Raw genomic sequence first — 19,380 nt, 5'->3', positions numbered from 1 at the left:
ATGCTTGGTCCGTGTTAGGCCTGAATACCATTTCCATTCAAGGTATGGAATTGAGGTTGCAATTTCTTTGGCTTGTGAGCAGTGCTTGAAATGAGAAAATAGAAGGGCAGGTACTCTGTACCAGAGTACCTGTACATCACTCTTGAGAAGTGCTTGTACTCTCCCTCTTAAAATAAACAATGCAATAGATCTCGCCTTTCATTGAGTTAAAGCCATTTGCTTTGCTATACAATACCATTAGCAAAGCAAATGGCTTTAACTTAATCAAAGGCGAGACCTATTGCATTTTCAATGCTCCATTTGATGTATTTTGACTTTTACAGGAAACCACTGACTCTAATGAAGCACTCTCCCACTTAAAATGGTAAATATGGGAGGTTTGCAGCAGATCACACACGTATCCAGGCTCCTTGGTGCTTGTTTGACTACTTGGCAAGTTTTGCAGTCCGCCGAGGTTCAATGCATTGCACTTCAGCCAGGATCTTCATTAACCCTCTCGCCAGGTCCCGTTATTCTTGAAAGATTGTTTTTTTTTATAATCAAATCTTCTGAATTTTCGACCGATTTACATTTCAGTGGTGAGGAGAACTGGCACCTCACTTGTGTTCTCTATAATCCTCGGTGACAGGGATTCTAAGATACTGCAAGTTTGTGCACAATTGCTGGCGTCGGTAAGTGGCCGTGGGCTAGGGGGCAGGGTAGGTAGCAAGTGAGCTCTAGGAGAGATGGGGAAGTATCATGCTTTATCTCCCCCCTTGCCTCCACCTGCATTAATCAGATTAGCAAACACAGCCTAGCCAATAGCAGAAGACATTTCTATAAATAGTTTAATTTCTTTTCATAATAAAGCTACTGCATTCAGGTTTAAAATGCCCACAATTCCCTGCCTCCACACGCGTGGCTCCTATAAATGTAGAAGGAGAGAGTCTGTGTAGACTGCCTCCGCCAACTAGCTGTCGGTGACCATTTGTAATGACAAATGGGAATGGTTGTAAAGCGCTCTGAAAGAGAGCTTTAAAGCAGGGATGTCCAGCACGGCCGCCATAAAAGTCGTAGCACTCCTACAGGGCGGGGGCGTTAGGCTCCTGGTAGCCTCGTAAAAAGCAAGCCTTCTTCAGGACTGACACAACTTTCTAGTACAGTTGCTTTCTCCTAACTGGACACTTTTATTTCTATTTCATTTTTGGGGTGTGCTTTAAGTTCATCCTTCAGTCTTCACCAGTCAGTTTTGCGAGGGTATTTGGAGATGAATTATTATTGAATCACGTCCAAGTGTTAGATATTTTTGCAGACTCGGCTGCTGGTTAGAAAATGTTAACTCGTTGCATTCACTCCCTAGTACTTGGTAACCAAGAGAGGTGGGGTGAAGAATAAATTAATTTAAATTAAATTAAATAGCCAGGATGACAGGGGCAGAGAGTGATGGTAGTAAAAGGGAGGGGGCGGCATTTTTCAATTCTCGCCTAGGGCGGCAAAACACCTAGAAACGGCCCTGCTGAAGACCCTTCTATCTGGGAGTCAGGAGAGCCCAAAGACTGCACCTGTGTCTGAGTCACTGGTGGCTGCTGCTTCTCCTATGTATCCTCAATCTCATGCAACGAGATCTGGAAGATTGATTCAAGCATGTAGACTACTCATTGAGGAGTTAGTGTGTGTGTATATATATCCCCACACATATGTATTTTCCTTTGAACTTTTTATTTAACAAGGATGGAGATGTAGTGTCATGTGTGTAAGATATAGCAGAAATACTCTGGTCCCTGATGGACTCCAAAGTATTGTGATGCAAGTGATTGGGCGTGGTTAAGAAATTTCATGACGTAGAATAATCAGTCAACGGCTACACTCTGAAGAATAAAGACGTGTAATACTGAGCTCCGTGTGTGGTGCGATCATCCCTCAGGCTGGAAAGCTTGCTACATCAGTCACTATAGGGCATGGTTAGGAGCACTTTAGAAAGAAAATCACACCTGTTGGGGTAACACACAGCAACTACATACTCTGAAGCAGTGCAACAGCAGTATCATATTTAATTAAGTATTATTCTAAATATAATTTAACAGCTTAACACGTTTAATAGGAGCATCCCTTTTGCATCTCTTCTACTTTCAATCGCACAATGAAGTCCAATGATGCAAAATTTAAATAAAAAAGCTGCACGCTCCGCTCACCGCCCCACTGCCTAGAGACCACATGACTGCCGATGTCAAATGCCAGCATAGGTACCTGGGGACCACAAGGCTCCAACTGTCAGATGCCCTCCCCGTTGCCTGGAGACCACAGGACTGCAGTTGTCAGATGCCTGCCCTTTATCTGGAGACCACAAGCATGCAGCTGTCAGATGCCTGCCTGTTGCCTGGACACCACTAGACTGCAGATTTTAGATGCCTGCCCGTTGCCTGGAGACCAAGGGACTGCAGCTGTCAGATTCCTGCCCGTTGTCTGGAGACCACAGGACTGCAGCTGTCAGATGCCTGCCCTTTGCCTGATGACCACAGGACTGTAGCTGTCAGATGCCTGCCCGTTGCCTGGAGACCAGTAGACTGCAGCTGTCAGATGCCTGCCCGTTGCCTGATAACCACAGGACTGCAGCTGTCTGTTGCCTGCCCATTGCCTGATGACCACAAGACTGCAGCTGTCAGATGCCTGCCCTTTGCCTGATTGTACCTATTTTTAAGAAAGGGAGTAGGGACGATCCAAAATGTTATAGGCCGATCTCATTAATTGATGTCTCGGCCAAAATTTTAGGTCGAGTGATTCTGAATCGGCTTATGGAGTGGACAGAGGAGCACCGCACTGTAGTTGACATACAGTACGGGTTTAGAGCCGGTAAATCAACCAGTGATCAGTGCTTAAATCTGTACTTGTTAATCGCCAAATACACCAAAACAAGTAACGGCACGGTTTACATGGGTTTTATGGACTTGGCTGCGGCCTTTGACAATGTGAACAGGAATAAACTGTGGGCCGTGATGTACAAGATGGGCATAGATGTGGGGCTGATAAACATCTTAAGAGTTGCACTGGAATACCACTGCTAGGGTCCGCTTTAGTCCAGAGGGGGGGCGTACAGACCCATTTCCGTGCTCGGGAGGAGTAAGGCAAGGGTGCATTCTCGCCCCTTTCCTCTTTATATTAACGGTTTAAAGAGCACCCTTATCTCCCTGAATGTGGACTGCCCCAAAGTAGGATCGCGTCAAATCCCAGTACTCCTGTACGCAGATGACGCGGTTCTGCTTGCCCGAACACCAAGGAGCTAACAACAACTGGTGGACGGATTTGTTAAGTTCATGGCCAATTTAGACCTGTCTGTAAATCTGAAGAAATCATTTGTTATGGTGGCCCACAAAAAACCTTCTAAAAAGTTTGTGTTTAAAATAGGGACACACACCTTGGATACAGTAAATACCTTTCCCTATCTGGGCCTTTTGTTTGATGGTGAAATTCAATTTAACCCATTTGTTGAGGAACACTGTACAAAGCTGGTCTCTTCAAATGGTGCAATATTAAGCTTTGCTCGCAGGCTGGGACGATGGTGCCCCGAACAAATAATGACTCTATATGGCTCAATTAGTATGGCAAAGGCCCTGTACGGTGCTGAGGTGTGGGGCTTCAGGGACTCCAAGCAACTACAATTAGAGGAAGATAAATTTCTCCGCAGAATCCTGAAAATCCCACACTCCACCTCTGCCGAAATTGCTCATACAGAACTTGGGATTCCATACATTTTAGACCATGTCAAGATGAGGTCAATTATAGCATGGATCAGAATATGGACTAACCTAGAGGCAGCATTGAGCAGGGAAATTGTCACAGAATGTCTGCAAAGGGATAAGGGGTTACAAATTCCCTGGCTAAAATACGTCAAAAGCACTTTAAAGAATATAGACCAGCATCTCCTTTTTAGCGACCCTTTCTCAACTTCTATCAGCTGTAAATCAAGAGTCAAAAAGTTCCTTATAGAAAAATTTGAAACTGTTAGACTTGGTTCTGGACCCTTAAAGAGATCAATAGCAGCTCACGGTCTAGTCAATAATGGGGAGGCCATGGAACCCTATCTGTTCCTGATGTATAACCAGCATGATAGATTTTTAATGTGTCGTTTTAGGCTCAATCTGTTACCTAATATCTTAGCTTATCCCTCTGGTTTTACTGTAACGATTGAGCAGAAGGGTGCCTGCGGCTGCGACAATAGGTCTCCGCAGGACACCCTTCATTTTGTACTTTTATGTTCATTTTATCGAAACCCTAGGCGTAGATTTTTGGTTGACATCCTCAGGAAGCAGAAATTTCGTCATGCAAGAGCTGCACTGCTCTTTTTACAGAGAGCTAATGATATGCATACCTTATGCTCTATTGTAAGTTTTTTTAAACTAACAGTAAGACTGAGAAACACAAGGAATTAACCAACGTTTGTACATAATAACTATCTCTTTTTATGAATTGTACCCTCTACTCCCTGTAGTTTTAATTTGTCATGAGTTCAGAAATGTAATTTAATGAAATTTTGATTGTATAATGCATTTTTATGATGGTTTTTAATCGTCGAAATAAAGATTTACTGAACTGAACGCCCAAGTGTTAGCTTTTTTGCAGACGAGGCCGCTGGTTAGAAAATGTTAACTTGTTGCATTCACTCCCTAGTACTTGGTAACCAAGAGAATAGGGGTGAAGAATAAATTAACTTAAATGAAATTAACTAGCCAGGATGACAGGGGCAGAGAGTGATGGTAGTAAAAGAGAGGGGGCGGCATTTTTCAATTCTCGCCTAGGGCGGCAAAACACCTAGAAACGGCCCTGCTGAAGACCCATCTATCTGGGAGTCAGGAGAGCCCAAAGACTGCACCTGTGTCTGAGTCACTGGTGGCTGCTGCTTCTCCTATGTATCCTCAATCTCATGCAACGAGATCTGGAAGATCACAAGACTGAAGCTCTCAGATGCCTGCCCGTTGCCTGGAGACCACAAGACTGCAGCTGTCGGATGCCTGCCCGTTGCCTGGAGACCACAAGACTGCAGCTGTCGGATGCCTGCCCGTTGCCTGGAGACCACAAGACTGCAGCTGTCAGATGCCTGCTAGTTGCCTGGAGACCACTAGACTGCAGATGGCTGCCCCTCCAGTGACAGCAGCTAGTCTCCAAAGATGGCAACTTTCAACCTACCACCCCATTATCTCCCACCCTAAGATGGGCAAACAACATGTATAACAAACACCCCCACTCAAGAATGGCCCTAACACATCCAACAGGAGTCCTCCCACTCTAACGCGGCTGCTCACAATAACACCCAATGTGCTCCCTCCCGACCCAAGATGGCCGCCATGTACCGGTTACACAGAGGAGCGATTCGACAGTCCAGCTCACCCCGTGAGGCAACCACCAGCAGCAGGGCAGGTGGTCCTCTCGATGCCCCCGGTCTACTCCTCCTCGTCCCTAACGCCCCCTACTGACTCTTAACCATGGGGACTTACCCTCTCAGGTCTTTCTCCACTCAGTGTCTGGCAGCAGAGAAAAGGAAGGAACTAAGTCAGTGCATCATCACTGGGCGCCGCAGCTCCGTAAAGGGAAAAGACAGAAAGAGGACTTAAACGTCAGTCAGCAATAATGCCTGGTCAGGCCCGCTCCAGTTAGTGGCAGCCATGAGAGAGGGAGGGTGGTGCACCTGAGCGTCATCGCTGAGCGCCGCACTGCCACAAGAGAAGAAACAAACAGAGGACTAAACGTCAGTCTGCCATAACAGTGACTCTGCTGGCCGGCAGCTTCTTAGATTACTTTACTCTCGTACTCTAGTAAATCATTTTACATCCAATTAAATGCGAAGTGTCGCTCTAACCAGTGGACAAAGAGTTCGAATACAAAAACTTCCAGATTAAGTAAAATTGTATTTTGCATCCTAAAGCATGTACCAACTTTGCGCATGCGCAGTAGATTCGGAGCACATCAGTTGACGTCATTGGCCTGAAGAGGCGGCAGGGGCAGCCGAGACTACGAGGCGACCATGGCCGAATGGACGTTATGGTGATACTTTACAGCAGGTAACAGAATACGAAAGCCAACTCCTGGCAGTTTTTGAACAAGGACTTTTAATGGAGTACTCAGTTAATTAAAGAAAACACGATTTATGTTTTTTGGAATATGTTTGTTTTGTACATATTGACATTTCCTAAAACTTATTATGAAGCTTGTTAATAATTTTGAAATAATATATAACTTTTTTGTAATGTTTTGGTCTTAAGAGATTGTTTCAGGCTATTTATCTTGGTACGTGTGCGGGTTTGCCTGGTAATCCGTCCACTCCAAGATGGTCGTCCGATTCATTTTTTCGCTGGCCCTTTGTTTACTCCGCTCCAGCCCAGACGCCCCTCCTCACTGTGAGCAGGGACCCTACCTGCGAGCCGCCCGCGCCCGGTGCGCGAGAGCACACAGTGGTGGGAGGAGCCACCACGCCCTGCCCTCTCATTGGTCTGTACGGGGCTGCACCCGCCGCCTGGAGCACGTGCCATGGATGAGAGGGCCAAGAGCTTCCTGCTCCAGCACAGGGGGGCCCTACAAAGGGACCTCAAAACCCCCTACATAATGGACCACCTGGTGACTGACGAGGTGCTGAGCCTGGAAGAGGAGGAGCAAGTGAGAGCTCAGCCCACGCAGACAGCCCGGGCTGCCCTGCTCCTGGACATGCTGCTGAATAAAGATGGGCGCGCCTACGTCTCGCTCTACAACGCTCTGCTGCAAGAGGGCTACGTGCATCTGGCTTCCATGCTACAGGATGGGCTTCCCATCCGGGCTGCTCCACGAGACCACCCCTCAGTGGACCAGACCGTCCCCTTTGTCAAGGCTGCTCTCCTTGAAGGGGGAGTACCTCAGCGACCAGTGGTGTTTGTGACTAGGCCAGAACTGGTGTGTGCCATTCGTAAGAACCTCTACCACCTTCAGAACGACGCTGGTTGGGTCTTGGTGCATGGAATGGCAGGTTCTGGAAAGTCAGTCTTGGCTGCAGAGGCTGTGAGAGATCAAAGTGTCCTGCAAGACTGTTTTCCCGGAGGTGTCCACTGGGTGTCTGTTGGCAAACAGGACAAGACTGGGCTCCTAATGAAGGTTCAGAACCTCATCACCAGACTGGAGCAGGCCTGGCAGTTTTCACAAAGGCCAGCATTCAACATTGAAGAGGCAAAAGACCATCTGCGCCTGTTGATCATGCACCAGCACCCACGATGCCTCCTTATCCTAGATGACGTTTGGGATTCCTGGGTCTTGAAGGCCTTCGATATTCAGTGCAGAGTTCTTATCACAAGTAGAGACAGAAGTGTGCTTGACACCGTGTCTGGAAATACTTTCTTGGTCCCTGTGGAGAGTGGACTTCCTCATAACAAGGCTTTGGAGGTATTATCCCTCTTTGTTGACTTAAAAATCGGGGATTTACCAGAGCAAGCTCACGAAATCGTAAAGGAATGTAAAGGTTCACCGCTTGTGGTCTCTTTAATTGGTGCATTGTTAAGAGACTTCCCAAATCGTTGGGATTACTACCTTCGACAGCTTCAGATTAAGCAGTTCAGAAGAATAAGGAAGTCCTCATCATATGACTATGATGCTCTTGATGAAGCCATGTCCATCAGCGTGGAAACACTGCAAGATGATCTCAAAGATTATTATAGAGATCTCGCAGTTCTGAAAAAGGGTGTCAAAGTGCCTGCACAAGTCCTGAGTATAATTTGGGACCTGGAGACAGAAGAAGTTGAAGACATACTACAAGAGTTTGTGAACAAATCCCTATTGTTTTGTGACAGAAATGGAACTTCCTTTTTGTATTACTTACATGACCTTCAACTAGATTTTCTCACCGAGAAATATCGCAGCCAGTTGCAAGAGCTTCATACCAGTGTTGTTCATCAGTATCACAAACATCATGGCAAAAATATGTCTACATCCATTCGAGGATACTGTAGGTACTGGTATAATTTCCTAGCATATCATATGGCCAGTGCCAACATGCACCAAGAACTCTGCTCACTTCTGTTTTCATTGGATTGGATTAAAGCAAAAACAGAAGTTCTTGGGCCAGCTCACCTGATTCATGAATTTATAGAATATAGAGACATACTTGATAATGAGGACAATTCAGACCGTGAACATTTTCAAGAGTTTTTGTCCTTAAACGGACACCTTCTTGGCCGCAGTCCATTTCCAAATATCATTCAGTTGGGCCTTTGTCAGCCTGAGACTTCAGCAGTCTACAAACAAGCCAGATTACAAGCCAAAAAGGAACTTGGTGGAGGAGCTATGTACCTAGAATGGATAAATCAGAACAGTATTGAGAATATGTCCTGCTTAGTTGTTCGCCCACATACTGATGCAGTTTACCACGCATGTTTTTCCCACAGCGGGGATAGAATAGCTTCTTGTGGTGCTGATAAGACATTGCAAGTATTTCAATCTGAAACAGGAGAGAATCTCTTGAAAGTGAATGCTCATGACCATGAAGTGTTGTGCTGTGCCTTCTCTTTCAATGATACATTTATAGCCACCTGTTCAGCTGATACCAAAGTTAAGATCTGGGATTCTGTTACAGGTGTACTGTTAAGCATCTATGAAGAGCACACAGAGCAAGTTAACTTCTGTCAGTTCACCAACACAGATTCTCAGCCTCTCCTAGCAACCTGTTCTAATGACTGCTTAGTCAAAGTATGGACTTTGAGCCAGAGTCAGTGTCGTAATACAATGTTTGGTCACATGAAGCCTGTCAGTCACTGTAGATTCTCACCTGATGATCAGTATTTGGCCAGCTGCTCTGCAGATGGAACAGTGAAGCTCTGGGATGTACCATCGGCCAATGAGCTTAAATCTATTAGCATAAAAAAGTTCTTGGAAAGTCAAGATGACCAAGAAGAAGATTTTGATGTGTTTGTTAAGTGCTGCTCCTGGTCCAGTGACTGCTCTAGAGTTATGGTGGCTGCAAAGAACACACTGCTTATTTTTGATGTTGAATCCAGCGATTTACTAGCTGAGTTTCAGGCTAATCACAACACAACCATCCAATATTGTGACTTCTGCCCTAGCAGTCAATTGGTGGCACTTGCCCTGGCCCATAATTTTGTTGAGCTTTGGAATGCCGAATCATCTCTAAAGGTTGCAGAATGTCGTGGACACTTGAGTTGGGTTCACTGTGTGAACTTTTCACCTGATGGATCTTCACTTCTTTCTTCCTCCGAAGACCAGACAATACGGCTTTGGGAAACTGGGAAAATGTGCAATACCACAGCTATGATTTTAAAGCGGGAATTTGATGTGGTGTTCAAGGATGATAACCCAGTGATACTCGCTCCTGACAGAAGACGACGTTTGCAACTAATTAATGGAAGAGTGGGAGACATCATCTGTCAGACTGGAACACATGACGCCAGCATCACTTGCTGTTGCCTAAGTTGTGATCTTCTCTTTGCTGCATTTGGAGATGAAGATGGAGCTGTTCATGTATTAGAATTGCCCAGTGCAAAAACCGTGAGCTCTATAAGAGGGCACTCACAATGCGTACAGCATTGCCAGTTTACCATTGATAGTAAGACCCTTATTTCAAGTTCTGATGATGCCACAATTCAGATTTGGGACTGGCAGACAGGACACCACACAGTGCTGCAAGGTCACAAGGAAGCTGTGAAAAACTTTAGGCTTGTAGGCAATTCTGGCCTGTTGTCTTGGTCCTTTGATGGGACTGTGAAATTGTGGAATAGAAACACTGGGGTACTAGAGAAAGACTTTCTTTGCCATCATGGTGCTGTTCTGTCTTGTGATGTTTCACATGATGCTACCAAGTTTGCCTCAGCTTCAGCAGATACAAGATCTAAGATCTGGAGCTTTGATAGTTCTTCTCCGCTTTATACACTCCTGGGGCACCAAGGATGTGTGCGATGCTGTCATTTTTCAGTAGACAGCAAACTCTTAGCAACTGGGGACGACAATGGAGAAATAAGGATCTGGAGTGTATCAAACGGGACCCTACTTCGCTGTTGTTCCCACATGACTGTCAATGAAGAAGACATAGTACACTTGGGCTGGGTCACAGACCTTCACTTCTCTTCTGATAGCACAGTGCTCGTGTCCACCGGAGGTAATCTCAAGTGGTGGAATGTCAGAACAGGTGAATCACTGCAGACCTTCTATACACAAGGAACAAGTCCAAAGACAATTCATGTCTCTCCCACCTTCCAGTTATTTGTTACAATTGATAACCTTGGCATTCTTTACGTTTTGAAGGTATTAGAATGACTAACCAAGAGACATAAATAATACCAGAAATGTTCTGATGGCACTTACATTGCAGTGTTATGAGTTGGGAAAGGGCTATCTTATGAAATTAGAACCAGGGCTCGAAAAATCATAAACATTTCACTAGACCCGCAGGTCTAGTAACTTGAAATATCTACTCAACCTAAATGTAATGCACTTGCCCTCTGTCTCTGAAAGCCAAGCACATGTGACAAGTTAACAAGATTTAAAGGCCTTTTATTGCTCATTCCCTTCGTGAGCAATAAAGATGCCTTGGAATCTTGCTATCTTGTCACATTTGCTCTGCTTTCAGAGGTAGAGAACAAAAGGCAGTTTGTCTTTCTATTTGCAGAAAGGGTAAGTAGGACATAAAAATAGTATGTCCAAATTAAATCTGATTCGCAAATGCTAGCAGGTCAATGATTTTTTGAGCCCTGAACGACACTCAAATGTCTTTAGTATTTAACATAAATTATGTGTAAAATTCTGCCTTTCTGAGCATGGTTTTTAGCTTACTCTTACCAGAAGGTTTTTTTTTCTGTTTTAAAAATGGTGCTACCATAATTGGCCTACCAACAACTGGATACAGCAATAAAGTATGATGCATTTTGAAAAGGTGAGCAGAGGAAAAGTGCAAACCGTGTTGCTTTTTTTTTTTACAATTGCACCTACTGCGTCCATTCAAAGAGAGATGCTTCAGTTCTTCCTGAATCTCTATATAGAATGGAATATGCATGAAACCCATCCCTGTTTTGATTAAGCCTTCTGCGGATGCTGAAATATTTGTTGTTAACCCTTAGGTTTCTCTCTACTGTACACAGTTTATTCAGATCGATCCTTTTTAGGTCTCTTCCTATTAATCGCGCAAGCGATAATGGGACGAGAGTATAGAGGCTCATCCAAGCTCTGAAACCATCGCGGATTACGTTGAGTGCATGTGCACATGCACATGCTTTTTACCATTTGCTCCCCCAGCCGCCTGCCTCCGAGAGCTTCACTTCAGAGTCATCTGCTCCCCCGCCCCCTGCTTCACACTTTTAATGGCCGCCAGGCCGTGTCTCGCATTTCTCCCCCCACCACCCTCTCCTGCTTCTCACTTTTCACGGCCGCCAGGCCGTGTCTCGCATTTCTCCCCCCCCCCCCTCCCCACAGCATTGCCAAGAGCTTGTTTTGTAGTATTCAGTAATCGCCTGCTCCTTTCATGATTTATGCACTGCTTGTTTTAACTTTTAATTTTTTTACTTTTGTACCCGCACTCCAAAGGTATCAGTGCTGGCTCGAACCCGGTTTCCCCGCATCGGTCTCCCACTCCAGCCATTATGTAAGATCCTCTTCATTCCCCTGTTCTCCCTGTTCCCTCCTTCCACGTGATATGTGCGAGTTCGAGATACATGTTGTACACTTCTTGTTGTGTATAATTAACTAGGTTTTAATGTTACGCTGAATATCAATGCACGTCTGTGTCATGCCCCCACCTTCATCACCCCTACAGCCACCCACCATCAGTATCACACACCGCCACTCCTCCTTGTTTTTTTTTTTTCATTGATGTTTCCTGCCTTGACACGGGCGTCGCGCTGTATGTTTTAGCAAGCCCGTTTTTGTCCATTGTTGTGTTTTTTTATCGGCATGGTGCCCTTTCCTGACCTGCCATGAGCATAACTTTAAGAACCACGGGCGCCGCGCTATATGTTGTAGCACGGCGACAACTTTAGTCTTCTTGTGTTTTTTATTTCCTTGCTTAAGATTTTTTTCTTTATCAGCATGGATCTTCAAGGGCTGCCATGCGCAAAACTTTATTAGGCAATGGCACCACGCTATATATTTTATTTACACGGCGCCCGCTTTCGTCTTTCTTTAGCAAGGTTAACGCCGGGACTTGCTCCACAGCTATGAGCGCCATTTTCAGCTTTCCGCGGGAAGTGGCCAGAGAGCTTTGTGACCCTGGCTGAAGGAGGCAGCTTTTCCAGGCCGCTGTGGCTGTAATTATTACTTATTTGTGCTGCACGGCTGCTGCAGGGACCGGAGGAGGCGGCGGAAGCAGAAAGAAGCAACGGTAATGCTGCCATTTTGATATGTGCGAGTTCGTGATACATGCTGTACAGTTCTTCTTGTTTAGTTTTCAAACATCACTAAAGGCTTTGTCCAAAGATGCGCGCTAGCCTTCACAATCTTTAACATTGACTAGAGAATATGCCTGTGATGGTTTTTAGCTAATAAGAGTTTTAGAGATCTCTTTAACAATATTCAGCCCAGTGGGGGTGTATTTCCCCCAGGCATCAAACATGTAGGTATAAGAAACACTCAGTCTGTCTGCAGCGCAAGTTTTTTGTTGCACGGGCATTAAATATGTAGGCACAAAGAAAATGCAACGCTGCCTATGTGGAGCTTACACCGGGAAGGCTTTGGCAAGGGGCTGGGAAGATGGTAAAACTCACTTTCATGCCGGACAAACATGGGGGCTCCATAACAGGGAAGTTTCCAGCAACTGATATAAGACGCAATAACATGGCTATCAAGTCCAGCACAAATACCTCATAAATTATATGCTTGTCTTCAGGAAGTTCATACCTTAGCTGCCCTCGAACCAAGGACTGGTTAGAAAGGTGCAAATAAAAAAAGGTTGAGAGATTTTTTTAAAAGGCTTTTTGAAAAGTGAAAAATAACTCTTCCCCCCTCCCATCTTCCCTCTCTCCTCAACCTCCCCTCCACCCTCTCTTCTCACTCACCCCTCATCTCATTCTCTCCTCTTTCTCCCCTCGCCTCTCCTCTCTCCCCACTCTCACCCCCCTCAAATCCCACTCTCTCCTCACTCGCTCCTTTCTCCCCTGTCCTCACTCGCCCCTCTCCCCATCTCCCCTCTCACCACTACACTTCCTCTCCAATCCCTCTCTCTCTCCTCACTCACCCCTCTCTCGCCTCTCCTCACTCACCCCTCTCCTCACTCTCTCCTCTCCTCACTCTCTCCAGGCCTGACTCTCTCCTCACCACTCTCCCCTCTCCCCACCACTCTCCCCTCTCAACACCACTCTCCTCACCACTCTCCCCTCTCCTCACCACCACTCCCCTCTCACCACCACTTTCCCCTCTCACCACCACTTTCCCCTCTCACCACCACTCTCCCCTCTCACCACCACTCTCACCACCACTCTCCCCTCTCACCACCACTCTCCCCTCTCACCACCACTCTCCCCTCTCCTCACCACACTCCCCGCTCCACTCTCCCCTCTTCTCACCCCACTGCCCTCTCCCCACTCTGCCCTCTCACCCCTCTCACCACTCTCCCCTCACCACTCTCCCCTCTCACCACTCTCCCCTATAACAACTGTCTTCTCTCATCATACCTCATCAGTATGCACTCACCACTCCCCCCTCTCACCATCACTCTCCCCTCCCCTCTCTTTTTCCCCTCTCTCCTCACTTTCCCATCACTTTCCCCTCCCCCTCTATCCCCACTCTACCCTCCCTCTCACCACTCTCCTCCCTCTCACCACTCTCCACCCTCTCACTACTCTCCCCTCTCACCACTCTCCTCTCTCACCACTCTCCTCTCTCCTCTCTCTCTCCTTACTCTCCCCTCCACCATCTCCCATCTCTCTCCACACTCTCCCTTCTCTCCTCTCTCCTCTACCCTCTCTCCTCTCTCCCCCCACTCTCCTCCCTTTCTCCCCTCTTTCCTCACTCTCCCTTCTCTCCCATCTCTCCTCAAGGTACACACAATTGTCAATGAGCACTAACACAGCATCATTTATACCATTTCGGCATTAGTCAACACCACTAGAGCATCACTCAGCACACCAAATCATTAACACCTTCCATGCTGGCACGTTTCCGCCCCTGTGCGGTAAACAAACGAACAGGGGCGGGCCACGACGAACCCCAGCCGTCATCAGCACACGAGCACTTTAGTGCATGACGGCTGGGGTTCGTCACCAGCATGGAAGGGGTTAAACAGCATCAACACAGCATCATTCACCACCACTACACCATCTTTGATCACCAGCACTGCATTAGGCATTACTAATACAGCATAAATCTGCAGAACTCACACTACAATTATAATATGCCCCTCAAGCGGGTCACAAATTCACCACCACAGCATCACTAAACGCCACAGCATCATTCGTCACCACCACAACATCACTCTGCGCCACCACAGCATCAATCTGTGCAACCATTCAACAACAACTGGTTCAGATATGTTCTCTCAATGTTTGAAGCTTTATTACAAATGTCACAAAAAGATGTTAATATTTCACTTCTGTTCTTGGATTTTCGTCACAATAAAAAACACTGAACATAATCTTCATAAGTTATTTACAAAAGTTTAAGCTATTGCCATTATAAATTGCAATAAATGTAATTTAAGTATTAATTATAAAAAAATAAAAGCCAATGTTATTTGTTATATCAATACGTGTAAGTCACGAAAATACAACACATTGCATTACAAATGCTATAAGTGTCACATTTGCAAAAGTTATTTTTTTTATTTCAAATCGTTTTTATTGAGAATTTTGGAGAAAAGAAAGAAAAAACAATACAATAAATCTTCCATTACATAGATGGATTCAAACATGCTGTTAAGTGACACCTACACAAAGCCAAAGGAAAAATAAAGACAAGTAGGTCAGGTATATCGCATCCAAGCTATCGGAGAGCATGATATTCACAGTGCATTCAGATGTAGATTATACAATCAGTGGAACACACATGGGTCACATACATTTGCAAGTCTACATCACGGGGGTTCATAGTGAGAGGACGATGCATCTAGAGAGTTCCATAATTTTTTGCTGGAAGGCTTCCATGTAGCCGATTGCAGCGCTGGGTTATCTGCTCCTCTCAAAAAGGAGAGCCACTCCAGCCAGATTTTAAAGTTGACCTCCGCAGAGCTTTTCCATTTGCAAAGGATGACCTTGCATGCCAGTGTTAACATTAGATCTAAAAGTTGGCGGTCATGGATGTCTGGCAACTGTGTGTCTAGTGCACCTAGTATAACGTAGATAAAGTCCTTTACAGGGTCAATTCCAAAGATCTGGTGGATATAAGCAAAGATTTTCTCCCAGAATGTCTGCAATATAGGGCAGTAGAAAAGCATATGGGCAAGATCCCCGGTCGCCGTCTGGCAATTCCAGCAATTGGGTGTGTCTTTCAGATGGCATTTATACAGCCTATGAGGAGTCCAGAATGTTCTATTCAGCAACATGTATTTTGTCTGGAAAGAATTGGGGATACCTTATTGGACAAGGCGTTGTTATATATTACATCCCAGTCTATCACTATTCCCGTTGAGTTAGATTCCGATTCCCATTTGCCTTCTACCAGCCTATGGGATTTCTTGGGCAAAGGTGGGAGTAGCTTATAGACTATAGACACTAAATGGCCAGCATGAGTCAGAAGTGGCAGACGCGTCACAAGCCAAGGAGATTCAGTAATAAGGTTACATTTAGAGATGGTGGATTTCAATTTCAGGAACTGATAGAAATCTATGGGGGGCAGGTTATAAGTCATCTGCAATTTCGAGAAGGGAATGGGTTGTGTACCATCGTAGAGGTCCTTAACCATGTTAATGCCCTTTTCAGCCCACAGGTCCCAAGAAAGGGTTTTGCCATCTATCTTGAACATAGGGTTTCTCCACAGTGACACAAAGGTGGTTTTCTTGATAACGGAATTAGTTTTATGGGATTGGTCAAGCCTTAGCAGGGCTCGTCTAGTATTCAACAGGATGTATTTGGAATGAGGCAAGTGCGCTGTGCTGATGACGGAGCAGTTCCGTCATGGCCCGGCCGCCGCGCCTGCACGGCGCTGATTTCGTTCCTGCGCGACGCGTTCTATTGAGCGGGGCGGGCCATGATGGAACCGCTCCGTCACGAGCACAGCTCAACCGTGGCTGGTGACGGAGCGGTTCTGTCACCAGCATGCGGCCGCCCCGCCCTGTTAGCGCTGCGGCGGAATAGCCGCCGCAGCGAAAGGGTTAAGTTAGGCTTTCTTTATAGGTGGTGTAGCTTTAAATATCAATACTGTTGTATTCTGTTCTATAAGGCTATTTATAAAGTGTAGCATACACCCCCAGAAAAGGTCTCTTGGTGCTACACTACATACAAATTTGAGCATTGATGCGGTCATCAGACATATTGAAAAATAGGGGGCCAGATGTGTGACCATTGGAAATTGCTACTCGCAATTTGCGCTCGATTGCGAAAAGCAATTTCCAATGTACAACAGTGTCTGAGACACTGTTTGCTATTCTCAAAGGGGTCGCAAATTGCATGCCTCATGAATAATAATGAGGCACTCGCAATTTGCGACCCCATTGAGAATAGCAGGCCCTCTCAGGTATGGTGGCCTGCTGGGTTCAGCAGACCTCCATGTCTGGGACTGCTTTTAAATAAAGCAGTTTTAAAAAAAAATGCAGCCCGTTTTCCTTGAAGGAAAACGGAAGGCATAAAAAAAAAGTTTTCATTTCATTTGTTACGGGCAGGTAGTGGTACCTGGAACCACTGCCTGCCCCTAAAACGTATTTCCCCCTGCATTTGAAAAGGGGACGGGGTCTCTTGGGGACCCTTTCCCATTTGCCACTGCATTACCACTCTCTTAAAGAGGGCTGTAAATGGAAAGTTTTGCGACCGCAATTGCGGTCGCAAAACATTCATACATAGGGCTGTGAGTCACAATTAGTAAGGGACACCCTTGGAACACCACTTCCTAATTGTGAGTCGCTAAACACTATTTTGCGACTAGCAAAATAGTGTTAGTACATGGCCCACTGGGATTTTGCATGCGCAAACGGGTCACAAACCTGTTTCCGCATGCAAAATCCTCTTGTACATCTGACCCAGGGAATCAAATTGTTGCCAACTATTAAGGTGTTTTCAAAACAGAGTATGTGTCATAAATGTTATTAAGACCAAAGGTTATTCCAAAAACAGAGCTCTATGAACTCTAAAAGCCAATCCGTCCCATCTTTTATATATTGAACTTTAGGAATAGCCATGAGATTCTGAGAAGCAGAACATAGGGCTCTCAAAGGATTATATCTGCTAAAGATATTCTATGAGAAAACTGGGCAAAACCATTGAGGATCCAATTCATAATACAAGCTGCTTTTAAATAAGATTCTCTTGTGAATAGGATATCATTGTACCTAGCAAATTTTATGAGACACTTAGTCAAATTCCCTAAAGCCGAATAAGAGACTTTTCAGGAAGCAGATTTAGATGAGAAGTTACTAAATGCTAGTCTTGTATGGACAAAGGCATTAGTAGCTATTATTCTTGCCTGGAAAGTAAGAAAACAAATCTACATAAAATCCTAAAAAAGATTTTTAAAAAACATGGCTTTGAGGACACCAGTATCTTTTGTTGCTGTTAATTCATCGTCTACCATCCCTGCAAGATTTCTAATGACCACTTTTGGTTTGGGACAATCTCTCATTGAGGCAGACGCTAACATGGATTCTAAAGGGCACACTTTCCTTTCTGAAATAGTAACCATTGTCACAGTTTAAAGTTCAGTTCTAAGATTACAGGCAGAGTTATTCTTTTTGAAAATTATAGACATTTCTGTACCATAGAGAAATGTAGGGTAGTTAAAATAGTGAATTACAAATCTAGAAAACCATATCACTTTATGGGATGAGATGCAACCCAAACATGCATCTATTTATCAACATTGTCAAGGCTTGAGACTGCCTCCTTATCACCCATTCTCATCGACAAAAAAGCATGAAGCAGAAATCTAAGAACAAATCAAAAATGATTCATTTATACAGTAGAATAAGGCATTAATGCATTCCAAAAATCTGACATTTCAAGAGGTCTAAGCCTGACCCCCGCAGCCAATACAGCCAGATAACACGGACTCAACATCATCTCCTATGCTGATGACACCCAGTTCATACTCTCACTGTCAGAAGACCCCTACATCACCAGAATCAACTTCCATAGATGTATGATGAACGTTGCCGACCAACTATATCAAGGTCAGATAGGACAAGAGGGGAGTCCTTATCTTTTGGGACAACATCTCGACATGGAATGATGCATGGTGGCCAGCTGAACTCTGCCCAGGCTAGACCACGCACGCAACCTCAGCATCATCTTTAACAGCAAGCTATCTATGAAGAAGCATGTAATCGCAGTCAAATCTGCATGCTTCCACACCCAACACATGCTCCACAAGATCTTCAGTCAACACCAGAAGAACCATCATGCAGGCCCTCATCACCACACTCTATGTAGGAATCACCAGACCACAGACAATACAAAACTCTGCTACAAGACTCACCCTCTGACTCCCCAGTTGGACCCACATCAAACCGCACCTCAAAAAGCTACACTGGCTCCCAATCCAGAAAAACGATAGTACAAGAGAATGACCTATAAAAACAAAGCCCTACACAATGAAGGACCAACATACATCTACAAATGCATGACCATCCACCAACCTACCAGACACCTACAGTCTTCCTCCCTCTTCCTTGCAGACAACCGTCAGATATGCCGAAATAGCAGGGGAGGACGCTCCTGCTCTCACCTAGCAGCCACAGAGTGGAACAGTCTTCCCTACACCTCAGGACCGCCTCCTCGCTCCAGGAATTCAGGAAAGGACTCTAGACCTGGCTGATCATCCCCTACACCTCAGGACCGCCTCATCGCTCCAGGGATTCAGGAAAGGACTCTAGACCTGGCTGTTCATCCCCTACACCTCCGGACCGCCTCATCGCTCCAGGGATTCAGGAAAGGACTCTAGACCTGGCTGTTCGTCCCCTACACTTCAGGACCGCCTCATGGCTCCAGGAATTCAGGAAAGGACTCAAGACCTGGCTGTTCGTCCCCTACACTTCAGGACCGCCTCATGGCTCCAGGAATTCAGGAAAGGACTCAAGACCTGGCTGTTCGTCCCCTACACCTCAGGACCGCCTCATGGCTCCAGGAATTCAGGAAAGGATTCAAGACCTGGCTGTTCGTCCCCTACACCTCAGGACCGCCTCATGGCTCCAGGAATTCAGGAAAGGACTCAAGACCTGGCTGTTCGTCCCCTACACCTCAGGACCGCCTCATGGCTCCAGGAATTCAGGAAAGGACTCAAGACCTGGCTGTTCGTCCCCTACACTTCAGG

General features: G+C 45.6%; 3 protein-coding genes across 5 annotated transcripts in view; 2 read left to right on the top strand and 1 right to left on the bottom strand.

Moving 5' to 3' along the window:
• STK16 (serine/threonine kinase 16) overlaps positions 1–19,380 on the bottom strand; it is a 291,111-nt gene that overhangs the window by 149,509 nt on the left and 122,222 nt on the right. For 2 of the 3 annotated variants that reach the window (XM_086954378.1, XM_086954380.1), the window contains exon 1: positions 5,469–5,557. The exons of the other annotated variant lie outside the window; for it this stretch is intronic. The gene's annotated coding sequence lies outside the window, so the exon portion shown is untranslated. Of the gene's footprint in view, positions 1–5,468; positions 5,558–19,380 lie in introns of those variants that run through there. 3 annotated transcript variants of the gene reach the window in all.
• GLB1L (galactosidase beta 1 like) overlaps positions 5,911–19,380 on the top strand; it is a 415,681-nt gene continuing 402,211 nt past the window's right edge. Inside the window, exon 1 of the mRNA XM_086954375.1 lies at positions 5,911–6,032. The gene's annotated coding sequence lies outside the window, so the exon portion shown is untranslated. The remainder of the gene's footprint in view (positions 6,033–19,380) is intronic.
• APAF1 (apoptotic peptidase activating factor 1) lies at positions 6,385–11,263 on the top strand. Its single transcript, XM_086954370.1, has one exon. The coding sequence runs from the start codon at positions 6,499–6,501 to the stop codon at positions 10,255–10,257; it is 3,759 nt and encodes a 1,252-aa protein (XP_086810496.1). The 5' UTR covers positions 6,385–6,498; the 3' UTR covers positions 10,258–11,263.

Source organism: Lissotriton vulgaris, chromosome 2_1 (genome assembly GCF_964263255.1).
Source record: "Lissotriton vulgaris chromosome 2_1, aLisVul1.2, whole genome shotgun sequence".
Lineage (NCBI taxonomy): Eukaryota > Metazoa > Chordata > Amphibia > Caudata > Salamandridae > Lissotriton > Lissotriton vulgaris.
This window is presented reverse-complemented; position numbering and strand designations above follow the sequence as displayed.